Source organism: Oncorhynchus gorbuscha, linkage group LG14 (genome assembly GCF_021184085.1).
Source record: "Oncorhynchus gorbuscha isolate QuinsamMale2020 ecotype Even-year linkage group LG14, OgorEven_v1.0, whole genome shotgun sequence".
Classification (NCBI taxonomy): domain Eukaryota; kingdom Metazoa; phylum Chordata; class Actinopteri; order Salmoniformes; family Salmonidae; genus Oncorhynchus; species Oncorhynchus gorbuscha.
Window position 1 is genome coordinate 33,640,928 of NC_060186.1, and position 18,682 is coordinate 33,659,609.

At 41.3% G+C, this 18,682-nt stretch overlaps 1 protein-coding gene across 1 annotated transcript in view; it reads left to right on the forward strand.

The window, feature by feature from the left end:
• col4a3 (collagen, type IV, alpha 3) overlaps positions 1-18,682 on the forward strand; it is a 112,084-nt gene that overhangs the window by 37,294 nt on the left and 56,108 nt on the right. The window contains exons 3-16 of the mRNA XM_046297829.1: positions 3,640-3,729; positions 4,124-4,168; positions 4,357-4,401; positions 11,568-11,630; positions 11,737-11,790; positions 12,349-12,375; positions 12,459-12,533; positions 13,117-13,179; positions 13,353-13,388; positions 13,709-13,756; positions 13,914-13,988; positions 14,345-14,389; positions 14,630-14,692; positions 14,862-14,906. Of these exons, the coding sequence (XP_046153785.1) occupies positions 3,640-3,729; positions 4,124-4,168; positions 4,357-4,401; positions 11,568-11,630; positions 11,737-11,790; positions 12,349-12,375; positions 12,459-12,533; positions 13,117-13,179; positions 13,353-13,388; positions 13,709-13,756; positions 13,914-13,988; positions 14,345-14,389; positions 14,630-14,692; positions 14,862-14,906 (774 nt within the window). The remainder of the gene's footprint in view (positions 1-3,639; positions 3,730-4,123; positions 4,169-4,356; positions 4,402-11,567; positions 11,631-11,736; positions 11,791-12,348; positions 12,376-12,458; positions 12,534-13,116; positions 13,180-13,352; positions 13,389-13,708; positions 13,757-13,913; positions 13,989-14,344; positions 14,390-14,629; positions 14,693-14,861; positions 14,907-18,682) is intronic.

Below are 18,682 nucleotides of genomic sequence, written 5' to 3' on the forward strand. Positions count from 1 at the left end.
CCGGTGGGAGAAACAGTCACTTAGCAAACTGAGCCACTAATAGTCGGCAGAACCCAGAAGATGAGGCAGACACAGCAGTACTTGAGACTGTGTTTTAATAAAGTAAAAAGGAATGTTCTTCAGGCAAAAATATAAATCCACAACGTCAAAAGTAATTCCAAGAGAAAAAGATAATCCTCCAAGTCAAAAGGTAAATCCACAAGGTGGTAGGTACAGCAGAAAAAAAGCCTCAAAAGATCATTAAAAATAAATAAATGAGAACAAAAACAGATTACCACAAGAGAGTCCAACTGGAGCAACAAATGTTCACAGCATCGCTGAGGCTGGGTGCTAACATTCAAACACAGAGCAAAGAACTGAGGAAAACTAAGGGTTTAAATACATTCAAGGGAAACGAGGCACAGGTGCAAATAATAACTGGAAACAAGGGAAAAAACAAAAGGGTCAAAAAGCACAATGAGGGCATCTAGTGGCCAAAACTGGAACAATCCTGGTCAAATCCTGACAGTTATCTTATTAATTATGATCTTAAAGGCAAAGCTGATACAGAGTGGCAGGTTACCTAGTGGTTAGAGAAGTAGGCCAGCAACCAGAGGGTTGCCAGTTTGAATCCCAGTTCAGACGGTAAAATCTGGGTCACTGACATCGTTCTAGTTACCATCCCCTGCTATTGTGCTCTTGAGCAAGGCACCCAATATTTGCTCCAGGGGCGTTCCTTTGCGGTCGACCCATTACTTCCAGCCCCTCAGGGGTATGTGTGTCTTCTTGGGTTGGGTTGTAAGTATATAGCCACATTTCCATTCTCTGCAAGAAAACACCTAATTTAATTCTAGATCTTCTTTGTGAATACGGAACCTGATCTCACTTGAGGATTTGGCCCGGTGACCGTAGGTTGCAAACTGTGATATGACTGCCCCCAGCTGCAAGGTCATGTCTACACTTGACACTTACATGCAACTTATGCTATCAGAATACGAAGATCGCATTGAAAAGACGTTTCTAGATGCACAAAAGTTGTTTTGTGGTCTGATTATGTTCAGATCTGGCTGAGCACTTCAGGAAGTGGTCAGGGATGCATTCTGTGCAGATTTCTCCTCCGTCTGGACTCAATCAGGCTACCGAAAGCGCATACAGTGGACGACATCATCAGCATTCCCCCCACACGTCTCCAAAAAACGTGTGTATTGTCGGACCGAGAGGCAGCTTTTCATTAAAACGTTGGAGGAAATATCGTTATCATATAAGTCAACCATTAATTATTATTACCTCATATCAGTCTCATTCTGAATGTCGTTGACTTTAAATCTGCACGAACCCTAGTCTGCATGATGATTCAATGATACACAAATTGACTTAGTTATTTATTTACTAACTAACAAAATAAACACACAGAATTACATAAACACAACCACAGGATAGATTATACATCGATTACTAACATAATGCATTGAAAAGTCCCTAGTGGACTCACGCGATATGACGGCTTGGTACATAATGAAAAGGGAGGGGCATGTAAGGAGGGGTAGAGACAGAGAGAGTCAACTTATCGTACATACAGTTGGAAAACTATACTCATGGGAATGTGAATACTTTGCACATGAATGACCGCTCATTTGAAAATAATTGCAATGTATATGTATTTACTCTTGAATGTATTTGTCTTCTCTCTCTGTTGAAATTGCCTGGTCCATCTATGGAAAATCAGTTTGACAGAAGTCTCTGGTTGTGTAAGTCTCTTCTTGTCCATCAGAGGTTACCATGCCCTTTGTAGTCGTAGCTTCTTGGTCTCGGAGTGTCTGTTGGAACGGGTCCTCCAGAGGTGTACCATGCGGTGTTCAAAGATGCTTGTTAGAATAGATCCTTTAGTGGTATCTATGGTGGTGAAAGGAAATTGTTCTTTGTCTCTCATCTTCAGTCGAGTGTCCTAGACTACGTTACCTTACCCAGCTGCAGACTGAGAATATTTGGTATAGTCTTCCTCTTCACTCGTCGAGAGTCTGAATGTCATAGTTTTTAAACCTTTTGTCACGTTCAGCTTGCACTGTTAGCTGGTCTTAATCGTTGATTATTGAGGATACAGCTGAACCACTCTACACACCGGTAGCAACTCGGCCTGTCTTGATATATTTAAATGGAAACCATATCAATGTGTAGCCACTGTTCCACATTTTCTGGTCTAATGTAAATTTAGTTAGGAGTCCATTTGAAGTGCTCTAGTCAAAAGGGGCATTCCATCATGCTGGCATAATGTCTGTGCTCACGTGGACGTGGTTACTGACCTGATAAAACTTTATATGAAATACAATTTCTCATTTAGAAGGCTAAAATCACGTTGCTGTCTTTTCAGAAATAGTTTCATATTTAATCATATAAGTTTGGCAACATTTAGATGTAAGTCTGATATATACATTGTGAAAGCTCTTAAAGTTACAATATTTCCGTAATAACATTTTTTATGATATCACCAAACCATAAATGATCTGAATATGATTGATTGTTCTTATGTCCCTAACGATCATTTCCTACATTATTTGTGTTGGGAATATTATTTCATTATCTACTTTTGGATGTTGTAGTTTTGGTGGGAAGAATATCCTTGTATCAAAATGGTTATTTCCCCTCAATACTGCATGGCTATGAAGAGACAGTTCCTACAATGTAAAACTGGCCAACTTCCCCAGGAGAGGGGGGTCTTGAAACCTTTGTTTAACCGGCACCGTTGATCTCCATCCAGGAGGGAAAGTCATCACACCAGCTAGCTAATATTTAGAGCAACAATTTTTTGTTTGTTTAAAGTTATGCTAACCCGTTTGCAATCCATTTAGTGTTGCTTGTTAGTTTGCTGAGTCAGGTGTGAACTGTTATACTCTGACTGCATATAGATACAAAACCCACTTGTGCTGCTGAGCAGCTTGAGCTGTTTAGTTGCTAGGGAACTGGTGTCAGGGTTTGGCCACCCAGATAGTTCATTACCTCAGGTGAGTGTGTGTGTGTGTGTGTGTGTGTGTGTGTGTGTGTGTGTGTGTGTGTGTGTGTGTGTGTGTGTGTGTGTGTGTGTGTGTGTGTGTGTGTGTGTGTGTGTGTGTGTGTGTGTGTGTGTGTGTGTGTGTGTGTGTGTGTGTGTGTGTGTTGTGTGTGTGTGTGTGTGTGTATTTGTGTGTATTTGTGTGTGTGTGCGTGCTTGTGTGAGTCTATAATTATCTAATGATATCTCATGGTGTGTGTGAACGCGTTGACTCCCAAAGGCCTAGATGTTATCACTGCTGTCACACACCTGTACCTCAGTGCATGAAGGACTGACCTTAATGAAAGGGACTAGAATGTGCGTTGGTTAGTGAATGTGTGATTGCTATGTCTGTTGGGAACAGTAATGGTGATTTATTTCTCGATCCCAAATCGGTAAGGAATTTGTAGAGCAGTTCTATAAAGTGTGTTTTACCAATTGAAATGACTGCTGCTAGTCAATGAATATGGTGTTACATCAGCTGAAGGTGGTACTGCAGCTCTTCTAGCCTGTTGTTTGATAACTGGACATTGTAGTAATTCTGCATGAGTAACAATGAAAAACTAGAAGAAAAAAACATCTCTCTTTCCTTTATTTATCAATGTTCTCTCTTCTCTCTCTCTCTCTCTTCACAGGGTGAGCCTGGGTATCCAGGTTATGATGGGTTGCCAGGAGTGGTTGGTTATCCAGGTTCTGAAGGTAATCCTGGACCTTTTGGCCCTAAGGTGAGAGTCTCACTGTATTTGTTATTACATGAGATATAGGTGTGTGTGTGTGTGTGTGTGTGTGTGTGTGTGTGTGTGTGTGTGTGTGTGTGTGTGTGTGTGTGTGTGTGTGTGTGTGTGTGTGTGTGTGTGTGTGTGTGTGTGTGTGTGTGTGTGTGTGTGTGTGTGTGTGTGTGTGTGTGTGTGTGTGTGTGTGTGTGTGTGTGTGTGTGTGTGTGTCAGTCTCATAGTAAATACTCTTTTCCATTATTCTTTATGTGAGTGTGTGTATGTTTGCATGCCTGTGTGTCGAAACATTGTATCAGTAAACAATCGTTTTGTGTGGTGAGATTTTAGAATGATTTTGTGTTCATTAAATGTGTTGCCAACTGGCTGCATGTATTTGGATTCACAGGGAAATCTTGGCTTTCCTGGATTGTCAGGACCCAAAGGCTCACTGGTATGGAGTGTGTTTGGAAAACAGTGTGTGTGATTGACTGCACGTGATTATTGGTTTACATTACTAGGCTCTACATGTTACGCCTGATGGATTTGCTCTATTGTTTTTGGTCACACCCACACTTCTTCTGTTTTGTCAGTTGAGTCCACTGCTAGGATCGACTCTAACAGTACCTATTGTTTTAACAGGGTCTCCCTGGGAAACCTGGGTTCTCTGGACCACCTGGGCAGCCAGTAAGTAATACTATTAGACTGTCTCAGATGGCACCCTATAGGTTTCATTAGGAAATATATGGATTCGCCACTGTTCTTGAACCGTTTATGCTCCAAACACCACACCAACTTTGAAATGTGCAGACTGACTCAACTTACATTACTTGGCAGAAGCTTTTTGATAGTATTTATATTTGACTGTTTCATATTTGCATAAAAGCTGCATAGCCTTTAATGGTGCATTTTGAATTTGCCACTTCTCTTAAGTTGACTATTTCACAACCGTAAATACGTCAAGGCAAGCAAGCACACACATTTGATTTACATTTCCTTTTCTACATACTTATTCTTTGGAACTATTTTTCATACACCGTTTAAGCTAAAACATGCCATGCAAACTTTTAAAAGTGCAAACCTGTCCAGACTAGTGTGCCTAGCTTTTGTAGTCCTCTAAAACCAAAGAGATTTTTTAAAGAGATGTTTTAAATTTACTAAAACATTGTGACTTAACACAAATCAGCTATTTTGACCACTTTCACAATAGGTTAGAGCATATGAAATCATAGTCAACTATGCTGCTATTCAAATCAGAGCAACAGTAGCTACAATGGGGAGAAGTCTGTCCATAAAAATGTGCTGCTCTGCCTTAACAGCACTATCAACAAGGCAGGTCCCACAGGCCCTGGTTTTGTCACACCTGGACTATTGTTCAGTCGTGTGGTCGGGTGCCACAAAGAGGGACTTGGGAAAATTGCAGTTGGCTCTGAACAGGGCAGCACGGCTGGCCCTTAAAAGTACACCACGAGCTAACATTAATGACATGCATGTCAATCTCTCATGGCTCAAAGTAGAAGAGATTGACTTCATTACTTGTTTTTGTAAGATGTGTTGATAAGCTGTCTGTTTAAAATACTAGCACACACCTCGGACAGCCATGCATACCCGACAAAACATGCCAGAGGTCTCTTCACAGTCCCCAAATCCAGAACAGACTATGGGAGGCGCAAAGTACTATGTAGAGCCATGACTACATGGAACTCTATTCCATATCAGGTAACTGATGCAAGCAGTAGAATCAGATTCAAAATCAGGTAAAAATACACCTGAAGGAACAGCATGGACTGTGAAGTAACACAAACACACATGCATACACACACGATAACATACGCACGTACATATGGATTTTGCGTTGTAGATATGTGGTATTGGAGTATGAGCCTGAAGGCACACACTAAGTGTGTTGTGAATTCTGTAATGAATGTATTGCAATGTTTTTTAAATTGTATAACTGCTTTAATTTTGACGTACCCCAGGAAGAGTGCCTTGGTAGTAGCTAATGGGGATCCATAATAAATACAAATTCAAACAGAAATTGTGTCTACCAATTCAGAGATACATCTGTTTTAACCAGTTATGCATTAGGGGGAGCTATTAAGCATTTTGGATGAAAAACGTTCCCGTTTTAAACAAGATATTTTGTCACGAAAAGATGTTCGACGATGCATATAATTGACAGCTTTGGAAAGAAAACACTCTGACGTTTCCAAAACTGCAAAGATATTGTCTGTGAGTGCCACAGAACTGATGTTACAGGCAAAACCCAGATAAAAATCCAACCAGGAAGTGCCGCACTTTTTTAAACCGCCTCATGCCAATGAGTCCTTATATGGCTGTGAATGAGCTACCAATGAGCTTACGTTTTCCACGTATTCCCCAAGGTGTCTACAGCATTGTGACGTCTTCTTAGGCATTTCCATTAAAGAATGGTTGTAAGGGACCATATATAGCATGTGGTCACATGGTGTCTCCTGCAGAAAATCTTGCGTAAAATACTGAGGTAGCCATTTTTCCAATCGAGAAACCAATTGCCTCGACGGATATATTATCGAATATATATGTTAAAAACACCTTGAGGATGGATCTAAACAACGTTTGCCGTGTTTCTGTCGATATTATGGAGCAAATGTTGAAAAATGTTTGGCGTTATATAGTATATATATAGTATATATAGTATATATATATATATATATATATATATATATATATATATATATATATAGCATTTTACGGTCGATTTCTCAGCCAAGCATGATGAAGAAACGAGAGCTATTTCGCCTACAAAAATAATATTTTGGTGAAAAAAGGAACATTTGCTATCTAATATTTTGAAAATCTGAGATGACAGTGTTGTTAATAACAAAAGGCTAAGCTTGTGTTTGAATATATTTATTTAATTTCATTTGCGATTTTCATGAGTAGGAAAAGTTTCTAGGGGTATTTATGTCCGCTGCGTTATGCTAATGCATTTGAGGCTATGAATACACTCCCGGATACGGGATTGCTCGTCGCAAGACTTTTTCTCTCAAATGTTGAACAATTTCCCAACAAGTTAGACAAATACTTCAATTCGGTTTAGATACAACAGCTAAGACCACACTAACGTAATATACCTGGAGACAGGAAGCAAGTGCAGAAGGTAAGTTTAATAATGATAAATGCAGATAAAAACAATACTACCTTGTGACTGCTGTCTATGGAGTGCTAAATATAAAGGGAGTAATCAAGTAGATAATGATGACCAGGTGTGCGTAATGATGGGGAGCATGATTGTTTTCTGGGCTGATGGATAGTAGACCGGTGACGTTGAGCACTGGGAAGAAGGAGTGGGAGTAAGCATGACAGTAGTGAGGCTCCCGTGTTTCATCCTGACGATCACGTCTGGCTCTCCACCAGGAATCTCCTGCGCCGCCAGCCCTGCCGGAAGCCGAGTCCCCAGTTTGTGGGGTCCTGCGGAGGGTCAATGAGGTGACTTATCATCCACAAGTCCCGGATCTCACCATCCTTTCATGTCTTCTGACGACGGAGGGCGTGCTGGAGCCTCACATGGGTGGCATTACACACGCGCCGGAACCACTCGTCCACTGCAGGGGCCACGTTCTGGCTCGGTTGGTATCCCAGAACACACTGGAAGGGAGTCAGCCCGGTGGAGGAGTGCCAAAGTGAGTTCTGGGTGTACTCTGCCCAGTGAAGAAACCAGACCTACTCCCCCTGTCGGTTCTGGCAGTGACTCATTAGGAACCTCCCCAGCTCCTGGTTGATCCTCTCCACCTTCTCGTCAGACTGAGGCTGGTACCCGAATGTGAGACTGACCGTGGACCCCAGCTTCTCCATAACCGCAATATGAATTAGGGACCATGGTCGGAGACGATGTCCTCTGGAATGCCATAGTGCCGGAACACCTGCTGGAATAGTGCCTCAGTGACCTGGAGAGTGGTAAGTAGACCAAAGAAATTGATAAAATGTCAACAACCATAATATAGTGGTAAAACCATCAGAAAAGTGGAGATCAGTTTATGGACAGACATGACCAAGGTCGATGAGGCACCCAAAGGGGTAGTAGTTTCCCTGCTGGCGTGTTCTGGGGAGATTTGATTTGGGCTCATACTGAGCTGGAGTTTATATAGCGGGTGACGTCCTGCGCCAAGGTGGGCCACCAGTAATTATCAGAGAGGGATTGATGGTGTGGGTGATATCTGGGTGTCCAGTGACGAGGGATGTGTGCCCAAATCAAATGCCGATCCCTTACCCCGTGAGAACGTATATGCACGCTGGAGGGCATATATTGCAGGCGCAGTTCCGCTCTCCAGAGCCTTGCGGATGTCCGCGTCTACGTCCCAGAGCACGGGAGCAATGGTTCTAGAGGGTGGAACGATGGGAGCACTCGGGATCGGAAAGTCTTCTGAATCGTGGAGACGGGACAGGGCATCGGCTTTGGTGTTCTTATAAGCTGGCCAATATGACAGGGTGAAGTGGAATCTGCTGAAGCAAAGGGCCCACCTTGCTTGGCCCGGGTTCATTCACCTCACCGTCCATATGTACTCCAGATTCCATGGTCAGTGAGGATGAGAAATGGTCCTTGGCGTCCTCCAGCCAGTGTCTCCACTCCTCTAATGCCAACGGTCACTGACATCAAAGTTCCTCTCTGCAGTTCCTCTCTCTTTTTTTGAGAAGTATGCACATGGATACAATTTTTGTGGGTTACCTTGATGTTGGGACAGGATGGTTCCATGTCCACTTCCGACACGTCCACCTCCACCACGAAGGGCAGATTAGGATCTGGGTGTCTCAGCATTGGGGCGTAGGAGAAAAGCCCAATCAGTAGGCAGAAGGCTTCGTCCTCTGCAGGACCAACAATGAACCGACGGTAGATGTTGGCAAACACAGAAACCGTTGGAGCCCCTTTATGGTGGTTGGGACAGACTGACTGCTTTGACCTTCCTTACATCCATGCTCACCACCTGTGAACAATCCAGTATTCCAATGAGACATTGACCTAAGGAGACTTCTCAGCTTTAACATAAAGGCAGTTCTCCAGGTGGTGTCTCAGGACTACTCAGACATGAGTGATGTGATTCTCCAAGGTGGCCGAGTGGACCAGGATGTCGTCGATATACATGACCACCTGGCGTCCGATCATGTACCGGAACACCTCGTTCACGAACGCCTGAAACACTGATGGAGCATTGGCAAATCCATAAGGCATAACCAATTACTCATAGTGCCCAGACGTCGAGCTGAAGGCCGTTTGGATGTGGATAAGATTATAGGCACTCTGCGGGTCCAGCTTCATAAAAAATATGGCTCCTCACGGAGCACTTCCATGGCTGAAGGGGGTAACGTTACCCCCTTGGATTTTGAAACTATGTAGTTGATGCAGGGACGCAGACCCCCATCCTTCTTAGTCACAAAGAATTCTGCCGACGCAGCAGAGGTGGATGAGCGGACAAAACCCAGTTGGGGAGCTACCTGGATGTACTCCTCCAAGGCCTCAGTCTCAACCACAAACAGAGGGTAGATGCGGTGGCACAGAGCCTTCTAGCATGTCAATAGCATTGTCCCAGGGGAAATGAGGAGGGAGACAGGTAGCTTGAGTCTTGGAGAACACCTCCCGAAGAGCCTGGTAAACCTCCGGGTTGTCAAGCTGGAGAGCGACGCGGGAGCCGGTCCTCCAGCATCCAGGTGACCGGTTGGTGATTTCCATGCTCAACCAGGAGATGGTGGAATCATGCCATTGGAGCCACGAGAGGCCGAGGGTGACTTTATGCACTGGTGCAATGATGAGGAAGGGAAGGCACTCCTGGTGCCTGTTTTCCACTTTGTTTCAAAGTTGAAATCCTGTCATTGTAAAGAGGCACAATTACCATGGAAACGGTCTCAACCGTGCATTTCATCTTTTTGTTCTGAATGTCCCGTCTTTAGTCAGCTGTTATGCAACACAACATCTAAAATTGACTAGTTTTGTCTCGTCACTCTTTATGTCGGCTGTTGTATCTGTACCGGGCTTCAGAGCATATGAAATCATTATCTAACTTACCACTATTCAAATCTGGAATCAAAATAGAAATATATTCTACCAATCAAATGATACAGCTGTTTTAGTAACCGGATCAACTATATTATCTCTCAACTTTTAGAAACAACTGCCGTTTTGACCACTTTCCTTACATCTTGGACAAAAACGTATTTAAGTGTATGAAATCTTAGTCTATGCTATTCAAATCTGTGATCAGAACAAAACCACCAACTACCAATCAAGAGATAGATCTGTTTTAGTAACTGCATAAACTACTTTAGTTAAGCCCACTTCCCACTGTTGATTGACTGCTTAATTGCCATGAAACTTTCCGAATTTCCTAGTTATAGGACACATTCTAAGACGGATTATGCCACACAGCTCACTCCAACTGTTACGTCCGTCGTTAGAATGAGTGGCTGAGAAATCGACCGTAAAATGCTACAACTACAACACCAAACTTTTTTCAAAATTAGCTACATAATATCAACAGAAACACCTCAAGGTGTTTTTGACAAATATACTCAATAATATATCCGTCGAGGCAATTGGTTACTCATAAGAAGCGGTTGGAAAAATGGCTACCTCAGTATTTTACGCAAGATTTTCTCCGGGAGACACCATGTGACCACATGCTATATATGGTCCCTTACAGCCATTCTTCAATGGAAATGCCTAAAAAGATGTCACAATGCTGTAGACACCTTGGGGAATGTGTGGAAACCATAAGCTCATTCGTAGCTCATTCACAGCCATATAAGGAGTCATTGGCATGAGGCGGTTTTTAAAAAATGTGGCACTTCCTGGTTGGATTTTTATCTGGGTTTCGCCTGTAACATAAGTTCTGTGGCACTCACAGACAATATCTTTGCAGTTTTGGAAACGTCAGAGTGTCTTCTTTCCAAAGATGTCAATTATATGCATAGTCGAGCATCTTTTAATTACAAAATATCTTGTTTCAAACGGGAACGTTTTTCATCCAAAAATTAAAATAGCACCCCCTAAATCCAAGAGGCCTTTTTAGCGTCCAAAATTTTCATAACTGTGACCTTAATTGCCTACCGTCTGTAAGCTGTTAGTGTCTTAACGACCGTTCCACAGGTGCATGTTCATTAATTGTTTATGGTTCATTGAACAAGCATTGGGAACAGTGTTTAAACCTTTTACAATGAAGATCTCTGAAGTTATTTAGATTTTTACGATTGATCATCGAAAGACATGGTCCTGAAAAGCGACGTTTCTTTTTTTGCTGAGTTTACTAATACTACTGGGCTACAGTCACTATTCCCACTACTACTACAGTCACTACTTCTAGCCTCTAACAATTCATATTCTAAACTTCTTCCACCAACATAAAAAATACTTTTGGTCAGCTGAAGTAAGTCACAGAATTTTTCTTGTAAACATACCCTTTCTATATTATAAGTATTGGGGCCATAGTTTTTCCTGAGCAAGTCCGGCTTTTCCTGGTGTTAACCAGATAACCAGATACTAACCCTGATTTACTCCCTTAAGGGGAACTGACCTCACCCCTCACCTCCTGATCCTCAGATATCCATCTGTCCTCCCTATATCAACACGGTGCTCTGCTCCCATCCCCCAACACATTCCAACACATTCCACAGCTATCTGTCCTTCTACAGAGAACCCTTAACTTTCTCATTTGATTCTATGCTTCTTTCTCTATCATCCATTTAATAGCTCAATGTTCAAAATGTTGAACCCAACACTGGTCAAAACTTTTAGTGTTAGTGTACTGTAAGCTATCCGTATCATGTAAGTATTGATGTGAAGTGTTTGTATGTGAATGACCCTATGACTTCCTCTCTTCCAGGGAATCCCAGGAAATGAAGGACCAATGGGGCCATCAGGAACCCCAGGATGCAATGGGACGAAGGTACAGTCTTGCTTTTGAATATTATGTACTTATTGAAGCTCACTAACACACACACACACACAGACGTATGTACATATCTGATGCCCTATCATTGTGTGTGTTTCAGGGGGACAGTGGATACCCAGGGTTACCTGGGGTGCCGGGACCTGTTGGATTACCAGTAAGTGCTGTCAATATCCTGTGTCCAGTGTCACTAAGCACCTTACTGTTCCTGTCTTTCTGTCAATCACAGCCATCAATCATGTGATCTTAATCATTAGCCTGTAATATGGGAAGTGATAAATAAGGTTTCCAAGAGTGAACAAATTAAAAGTTAATGAATTAACATTTAAATATACAAAATATATTATACTTCTTACAAGTGTTGTGTATGAACAAATGACTGTTGAAAATAGAAATGGTGCGTTGAATTTTTTTTTAAACAAGATCCCCGTGTTCAGTCCTATGAAAATGTCATAGGCTATGGTGTAACAACAAAGCACCTTACTGTGTCTGTCTGTCATCACCGTAAAAGCTAGACATCATCACAGCTGTCTGTCATGTGATCTCAATCATTATAAACATATAAATATATATGTAGCTGTCCATCACCTTTGCTGCCAGTTGTCACCATTCCAGGTTTTGCCCCCAGAGTGGTAGATACATTTGTGCCAGGTCTTGTTTGGCTTTTACAGTAAAGTTGTGATGTGCAGCTCACACTTATCTTTTTTTATTGAAGGGTGTTCATGGATTGCCAGGATTTAAGGTACATCCAAATATATCTACTGACCCTCTAAACAATTTGTGTGTTTTGTTGTGGACCCTAAGATTAAAGTATTGTCCTTACAGGGAGACTCCTACTACTTCCCACCCGCTGCTGAGGTTGATGGACATCTTGGACCACAAGGGAGAGATGGTGTCAAGGTAAGGAGGTACCTCCCACCCTGCCTACACCTGGGTTGTGTTCATTGCGCACCAAACGGAAGAAAGCTGACTAGCACAGGGAGGGATTACCTGGACTAAATCAATTTTTTATGTGTATACGTTTTCCGTTCTGTATTGATCACAACCCATTACTCACATGTCTCTGAGTTTATGCTTCTATTCCAATAGGAAAAGGATGGGCTTGCCTAGTACCTATCATTACTTTGGCCAGGAGTTTCTTTCCTGACCACAGCCCCTATAGTTGTAACTTGGACCAAGAGTTTTCACATGGTCAGGCAAAACTCCTGGGGCCCTATATTACAGTTATACTTTCATGTGTATCGTGGCATGTGAGGTTGAGTAGTTAGTGCCACAGACCCCGTTACATGTGTATAGCCGAGGCTACTAGAGAAAGGATGGGTTGGAATCCGACCCACTGCACTTTTGACTCATAATCTCTCCTATCTTTACTGTCTCCTCAATAACATTGTCCTATCTCATTAAATAAATACAAAATCACAAAAAAATATTATAGAAAAAAATAATTGAATGTGTAATCGACTGACTGGCCACTGTTTTTTAGGGTCAGCGAGGGTTACCTGGACGGCCGGGTCTTCCTGGGCTGGAGGGACCGAGCGGGACTCCAGTCAGTTAACGCCTAAATGAAGTTCAATATGTGTCCTCTCTTTTACTTATTAGCCTATGTTTATTTTGAAAGGCTTGTACTGTAATGTGTTTCTGAATGTCCTCATTCATGATTCCATGTGCTCTTCCTGAATGTATAAATCACTGACTTTAAATTATTATTTATATTTCCAGGGATTACCTGGGTTAACAGGTGTACAGGGAGAGAAGGTCAGTCTCATAGTAAATACTTATTTCCGTGTGTGTGTGTGTGTGTGTGTGTGTGTGTGTGTGTGTGTGTGTGTGTGTGTGTGTGTGTGTGTGTGTGTGTGTGTGTGTGTGTGTGTGTGTGTGTGTGTGTGTGTGTGTGTGTGTGTGTGTGTGTGTGTGTGTGTGTGTGTGCGTATGTTTGTGCATGCATTTCTTCCTGGATGTTTTGGAGGTGTCCATGGCGTTGACCGTTCACCTTACTGCACTAACAATATAGTAACAATGTGATATTGAGTGATGTGTGTGTTGCACTATTTATAGTAGCTTTATTTCTGTTTCAGGGCCAGGAAGGTCCAAGCCCTGTAATTCCAGGCCCAAGAGGTCAAAAGGTATTACCTACCTGTGTGATATCGATCTTTTCTACTTTCACATACAGTACAACTCTCTCTTGCATATTATCCTGCCTCAGTATAGTTTGTTCTGGATGCATGCTGAGTGTATTTAATGTACAGTATATTGTGAAAAATGTAAATGTTTTGTTCTCAGGGTGACCAAGGCCCTCCCGGGATACCTGGACAGAAGGGCATAAAGCTGTATGCAGAGGGACCCAAGGAACTGAAGGTTTGCCACACTTAACATACTCGGTTTCTCTCACAGCAGTTTCTCTCACAGCAATTTTGTACTAGTCCACACTGACACACTGACATCATGATCATCACATTTACATTTTAGTCATTTAGCAGAAGCTCTTATCCAGAGTGACTTACAGGAGCAATTAGGGTTAAGTACCTTTTTCAAAGGCACATCAACAGATTTTTCACCTAGTCAGCTCAGGGATTTGAACCAGCAACCGTTCGGTTACTGGCAAACATAATTACCAATCACCATCACCCAAATCAGCTTCATCATCATTATTACCCGTATACATCATATTGTCACACAAGTAGAAAAGTGTTCTGACTTTCTTCTCATTGCAGGGGGAGCCAGGTGATACAGGAGAGAAGGGGTGTACAGGCCAGCATGTGAGTTATAACCTATGGGGGATCATTACAGTGAATTAAATTAAACTAATTGATTTTAATGTAATAATTGACATGATCTTTGAGCCAGTACAAAAGTTGCCAGTTCAAAAATCCCATTGCATGTATACTACTACTTGTGGGCTGTGTTTTGTCTGTCTGTCCATCTGGCCGTCCTTTCTTTTCTGTTTGTCTGCTTGCCTGTCTGTCTGTATTTTACATTATTTTTTTTATTTTTTTTAGGGTCTCCCTGGGCGTCGTGGATATAAAGGGAACAAAGGCGACCAAGGAGAACCTGGGGCTCTGGTAGCTCTATGACTCCAGTCACTGCATATCATATTTAAAAGACTGTAGAGTTTTACAATGGAATTATGGATGTTATCATTCTCACATGTGGATGTGTCCTACTCACAATAGTAGTCCTACTCACAAATACTGACAAACACCTGTGTCTAACAGAGGTTCTGTTTTTCAGGGGAAACCTGGGAAAGATGGGGACCCTGGGACCTATGGAATTCAGGTAAAACAAATATCCAGACAACAATCATAACTTGTATGTACTGTACATGGTCCTTTGTGGCTCACTTTGTAAAAGGTTATTATGTACATGCATTATGTACATGCATTTTGCCATGTTACCATGTCAACTCCACTTGAACATAACCCACCTGATTTCCCATCCTTTTCCCAACCAATTATCTTTGCCACTAGGGCTACATGTGACTTGAGAATTGTTTTTGACATGCTTACTGTTTGGCAAAATGTGTAATGTACTGTAATTTACTATCTTGACCAGCGTCCGTACGTATTAAGTGTTTCAAAGTAGGGGTGTGGACCTAGGATCAGGGCCCAGTTTTTCAATCAGATTGGAATAAATCTTAGAATTGGGTATTTCAAAACTGAAAAATATGATTCCGATCATTCGGATTGGGATTTGGTAATCCAATCTAAACTTTAATCCAGTAGTATAAAGTATTTAGGTAAAAATACTTTAAAGTACTACTTAAGTCGTATTTGGGGTATCTGTACTTTACTATTTATATTTTTGACAACTTTTACTTTTACTACATTCCTAAATAAAATTATGTACTTTTTACTCCATACATTTTCCCTGACACCCAAAAGTACTTTTACATTTTGAATGCTAAGCAGGACAGGTAAATGGCCTAATTCCCACACTTATCAACAGAACATGACTGGTCATCCCTACAGCCTCTGATTTGGTGCTCACTAAGCACATGCTTCGTTTGTAAATTATATCTTAGTGTTGGAGCGTGCCCATGGCTATCCGTAAATAAATAAATAAACAAGGAATTGCTTAAAATAAGAAATGTACAATTATTTATACTTTTACATTTACTTTTGATACTTAAGTATATTTTAGCAATTACATTTACTGTTGATACTCAACAATATTTAAAAGCATATACTTTTATACTTTTACTTAAGTAGTATTTTACTTGTTGACTTCCACTTTTACTTGAGTCATTTTCTATTAGGTATCTTTACTTTTACTCAAGTATGACAATTTGGTACTTTTTCCACCACTGCTTCAAACAAGATTACATTTTGGAATTGCATTTTTCAAAGCTCAAAGGCAGTAGTGATAAGGATAGTTTTGATTCTGAACAGTTTTGATAATCTTGATCCCACTGGAAGGGTTTATTCAGTGTGGATTTAGAAAGGTGAATTGCACTATAACAGAGAAAGGGAAATACCTAGTCAGTTGTACAACTAAATGCATTCAACTGGAATGGGTCTTCCACATTTAACTCAACCCCTCTGAATCAGAAATGTCAGAGTAAATGTCATCTTCAAACCAAGGGTTACTAACTGTATGAACAGTTTTTATTATTTTAAATTGACTGCAGCACAGGTATGTGGTCAGTTTTGAGAAGTGTCAAATAAATACATGTACTTACTTACAAGTCATACTGCAGCCTCTATTTCTGGATATTTCTGAAAAAATGGCTCAAAATCAGTTAGATTGATTACAAAATAGGGGAACACAGAATCGGGATCATTATCATCCAAATGAAAAGTTTTGAAAAACTGAGCCCAGGTCTTGCCCACCTTATCCATGTAATCTCATTCATTGTGAACAAAAAAGCAAAACTGATCCTAAATCAGCACTCCTACCCTGTATACATGAATCCTCAAATCTCTCTTGCATAAGATGTTTTATCACAAAATCTGGATAATTAAAGGTTGAATAGACTTAAATAAAATATCAATTCAGTTCAATTCAAGGGGCTTTATTGGCATGGGAAACATGTGTTAACATTGCCAAAGCAAGTGAGGTAGATAATATATAAATGTCATATTATATATATATATACAGTGTTGTAACAATGTACAAATGCTTAAAGTACACAAGGGAAATAAATAAGCATAAATATGGGTTGTATTTACAATGGTGTTTGTTCTTCACTGGTTGCCCTTATCTTGTGGCAACAGGTCACAAATATTGCTGCCGTGATGGCACACTGGGAAATTTCACCCGGTAGATATGGAAGTTTATCAAAATTGGTTTTGTTTTCGAATTCTTTGTGGATCTGTGTAATCTGAGGGAAATATGTGTCTCTAATATGGTCATACATTGGGCAGGAGGTTAGGAAGTGCAGCTCAGTTTCCACCTCATTTTGTGGGCAGTGTGCACTGTCTTCTCTTGAGAGCCATGTCTGCCTACGGCGGCCTTTCTCAATAGCAAGGCTATGCTCACTGAGTCTGTACATAGTCAAAGCATTCCTTAAGTTTGGGTCAGTCACAGTGTAAGGTATTCTGCCACTGTGTACTCTCTGTTTAGGGCCAAATAGCATTCTAGTTTGCTCTGTTTATTTGTTAATTCTTTCCAATGTGTCAAGTAATTATCTTTTTGTCTTCTCATGATTTGGTTGGGTCTAATTGTGTTGCTGTCCTGGGGCTCTGTGGGGTCTGTGTGTGAACAGCTGGCCCCAGGACCAGCTTGCTTCGGGGACTCTTCTCCAGGTTCATCTCTCTGTAGATGTTGGCTTTGTTATGAAAGGTTTGGGAATCGCTTCCTTTTAGGTGGTTGTAGAATTTAACGTCTCTTTTCTGGATTTTGATAATTAGTGGGTATCGGCTTAATTCTGCTCTGCATGCATTATTTGGTGTTCTACATTGTATGCGAAGGATATCTTTGCAGAATTCCGCATGCAGAGTAACATTTTGGTGTTTGTCTCATTTTGTGAAATCTTGGTTGGTGAGCGGACCCCAGACCTCACAACCATAAGGGGCAATGGGTTCTATGACTGATTCAAGTATTTTTAGCCAGATCCTAATTGGTATGTTGAATTTTATGTTCCTTTTGATGGCATAGAATGCCCGTCTTGCCTTGTCTATCAGATTGTTCACAGCTTTGTGGAAGTTACCTGTGGCGCTGATGTTTAGGCCAAGGTATGTATAGTTTTTTGTGTGCTCTAGGGCAACGGTGTCTAGATGGAATTTGTATTTGTGGTCCTGGTGACTGGACCTTTTTTGGAACACCATTATTTTGGTCTTACTGAGATTTACTATCAGGGCCCAGGTCTGGCAGAATCTGTGCAGAATATATAGGTGCTGCTGTAGGCCCTCCTTGGTTGGTGACAGAAGCACCAGATCATCAGAAAACAGTAGACATTTGACTTCAGATTCTTTTAGAGTGAGGATGGGTGCTGCAGACTTTTCTAGTGCCCGCCCCAATTCGTTGATATATATGTTGAAAAGTGTGTTTTTGCACATTTTAACCGCACACTTGTTGTTTGTGTACATGGATTTTATATTGTCGTATGTTTTATCCCCAACACCACTTTCCATCAATTTTTATAGCAGACCCTCATGCCAACTGGAGTCGAAGGCTTTTTTGAAATCAACAAAGCATGAGAAGACTTTGCCTTTGTTTTGGTTTGTTTGGTTGTCAATTAGGGTGTGCAGGGGGAATACATGGTCTGTTGTACGATAATTTGGTAAAAAGCCAATTTGACATTTGCTCAGTACATTGTTTTCATTGAGAAATTGTATGAGTCTGCTGTTGATAATGATAATGCAGAGGATTTTCCCAAGGTTGCTGTTGACGCATATCCCACGGTAGTTATTGGGGTCAAATTTGTCTCCACTTTTGTGGATTGGGGTGATCAGTCCTTGGTTCCAAATATTGGGGAAGATGTCAGAGCTAAGGATGACGTTAAAGAGTTTCAGTATAGCCATTTGGAATTTGTTGTCTGTATATTTGATAATTTCATTAAGGATACCATCAACACCACATGCCTTTTTGGGTTGGAGGGTTTTATTCTGTCC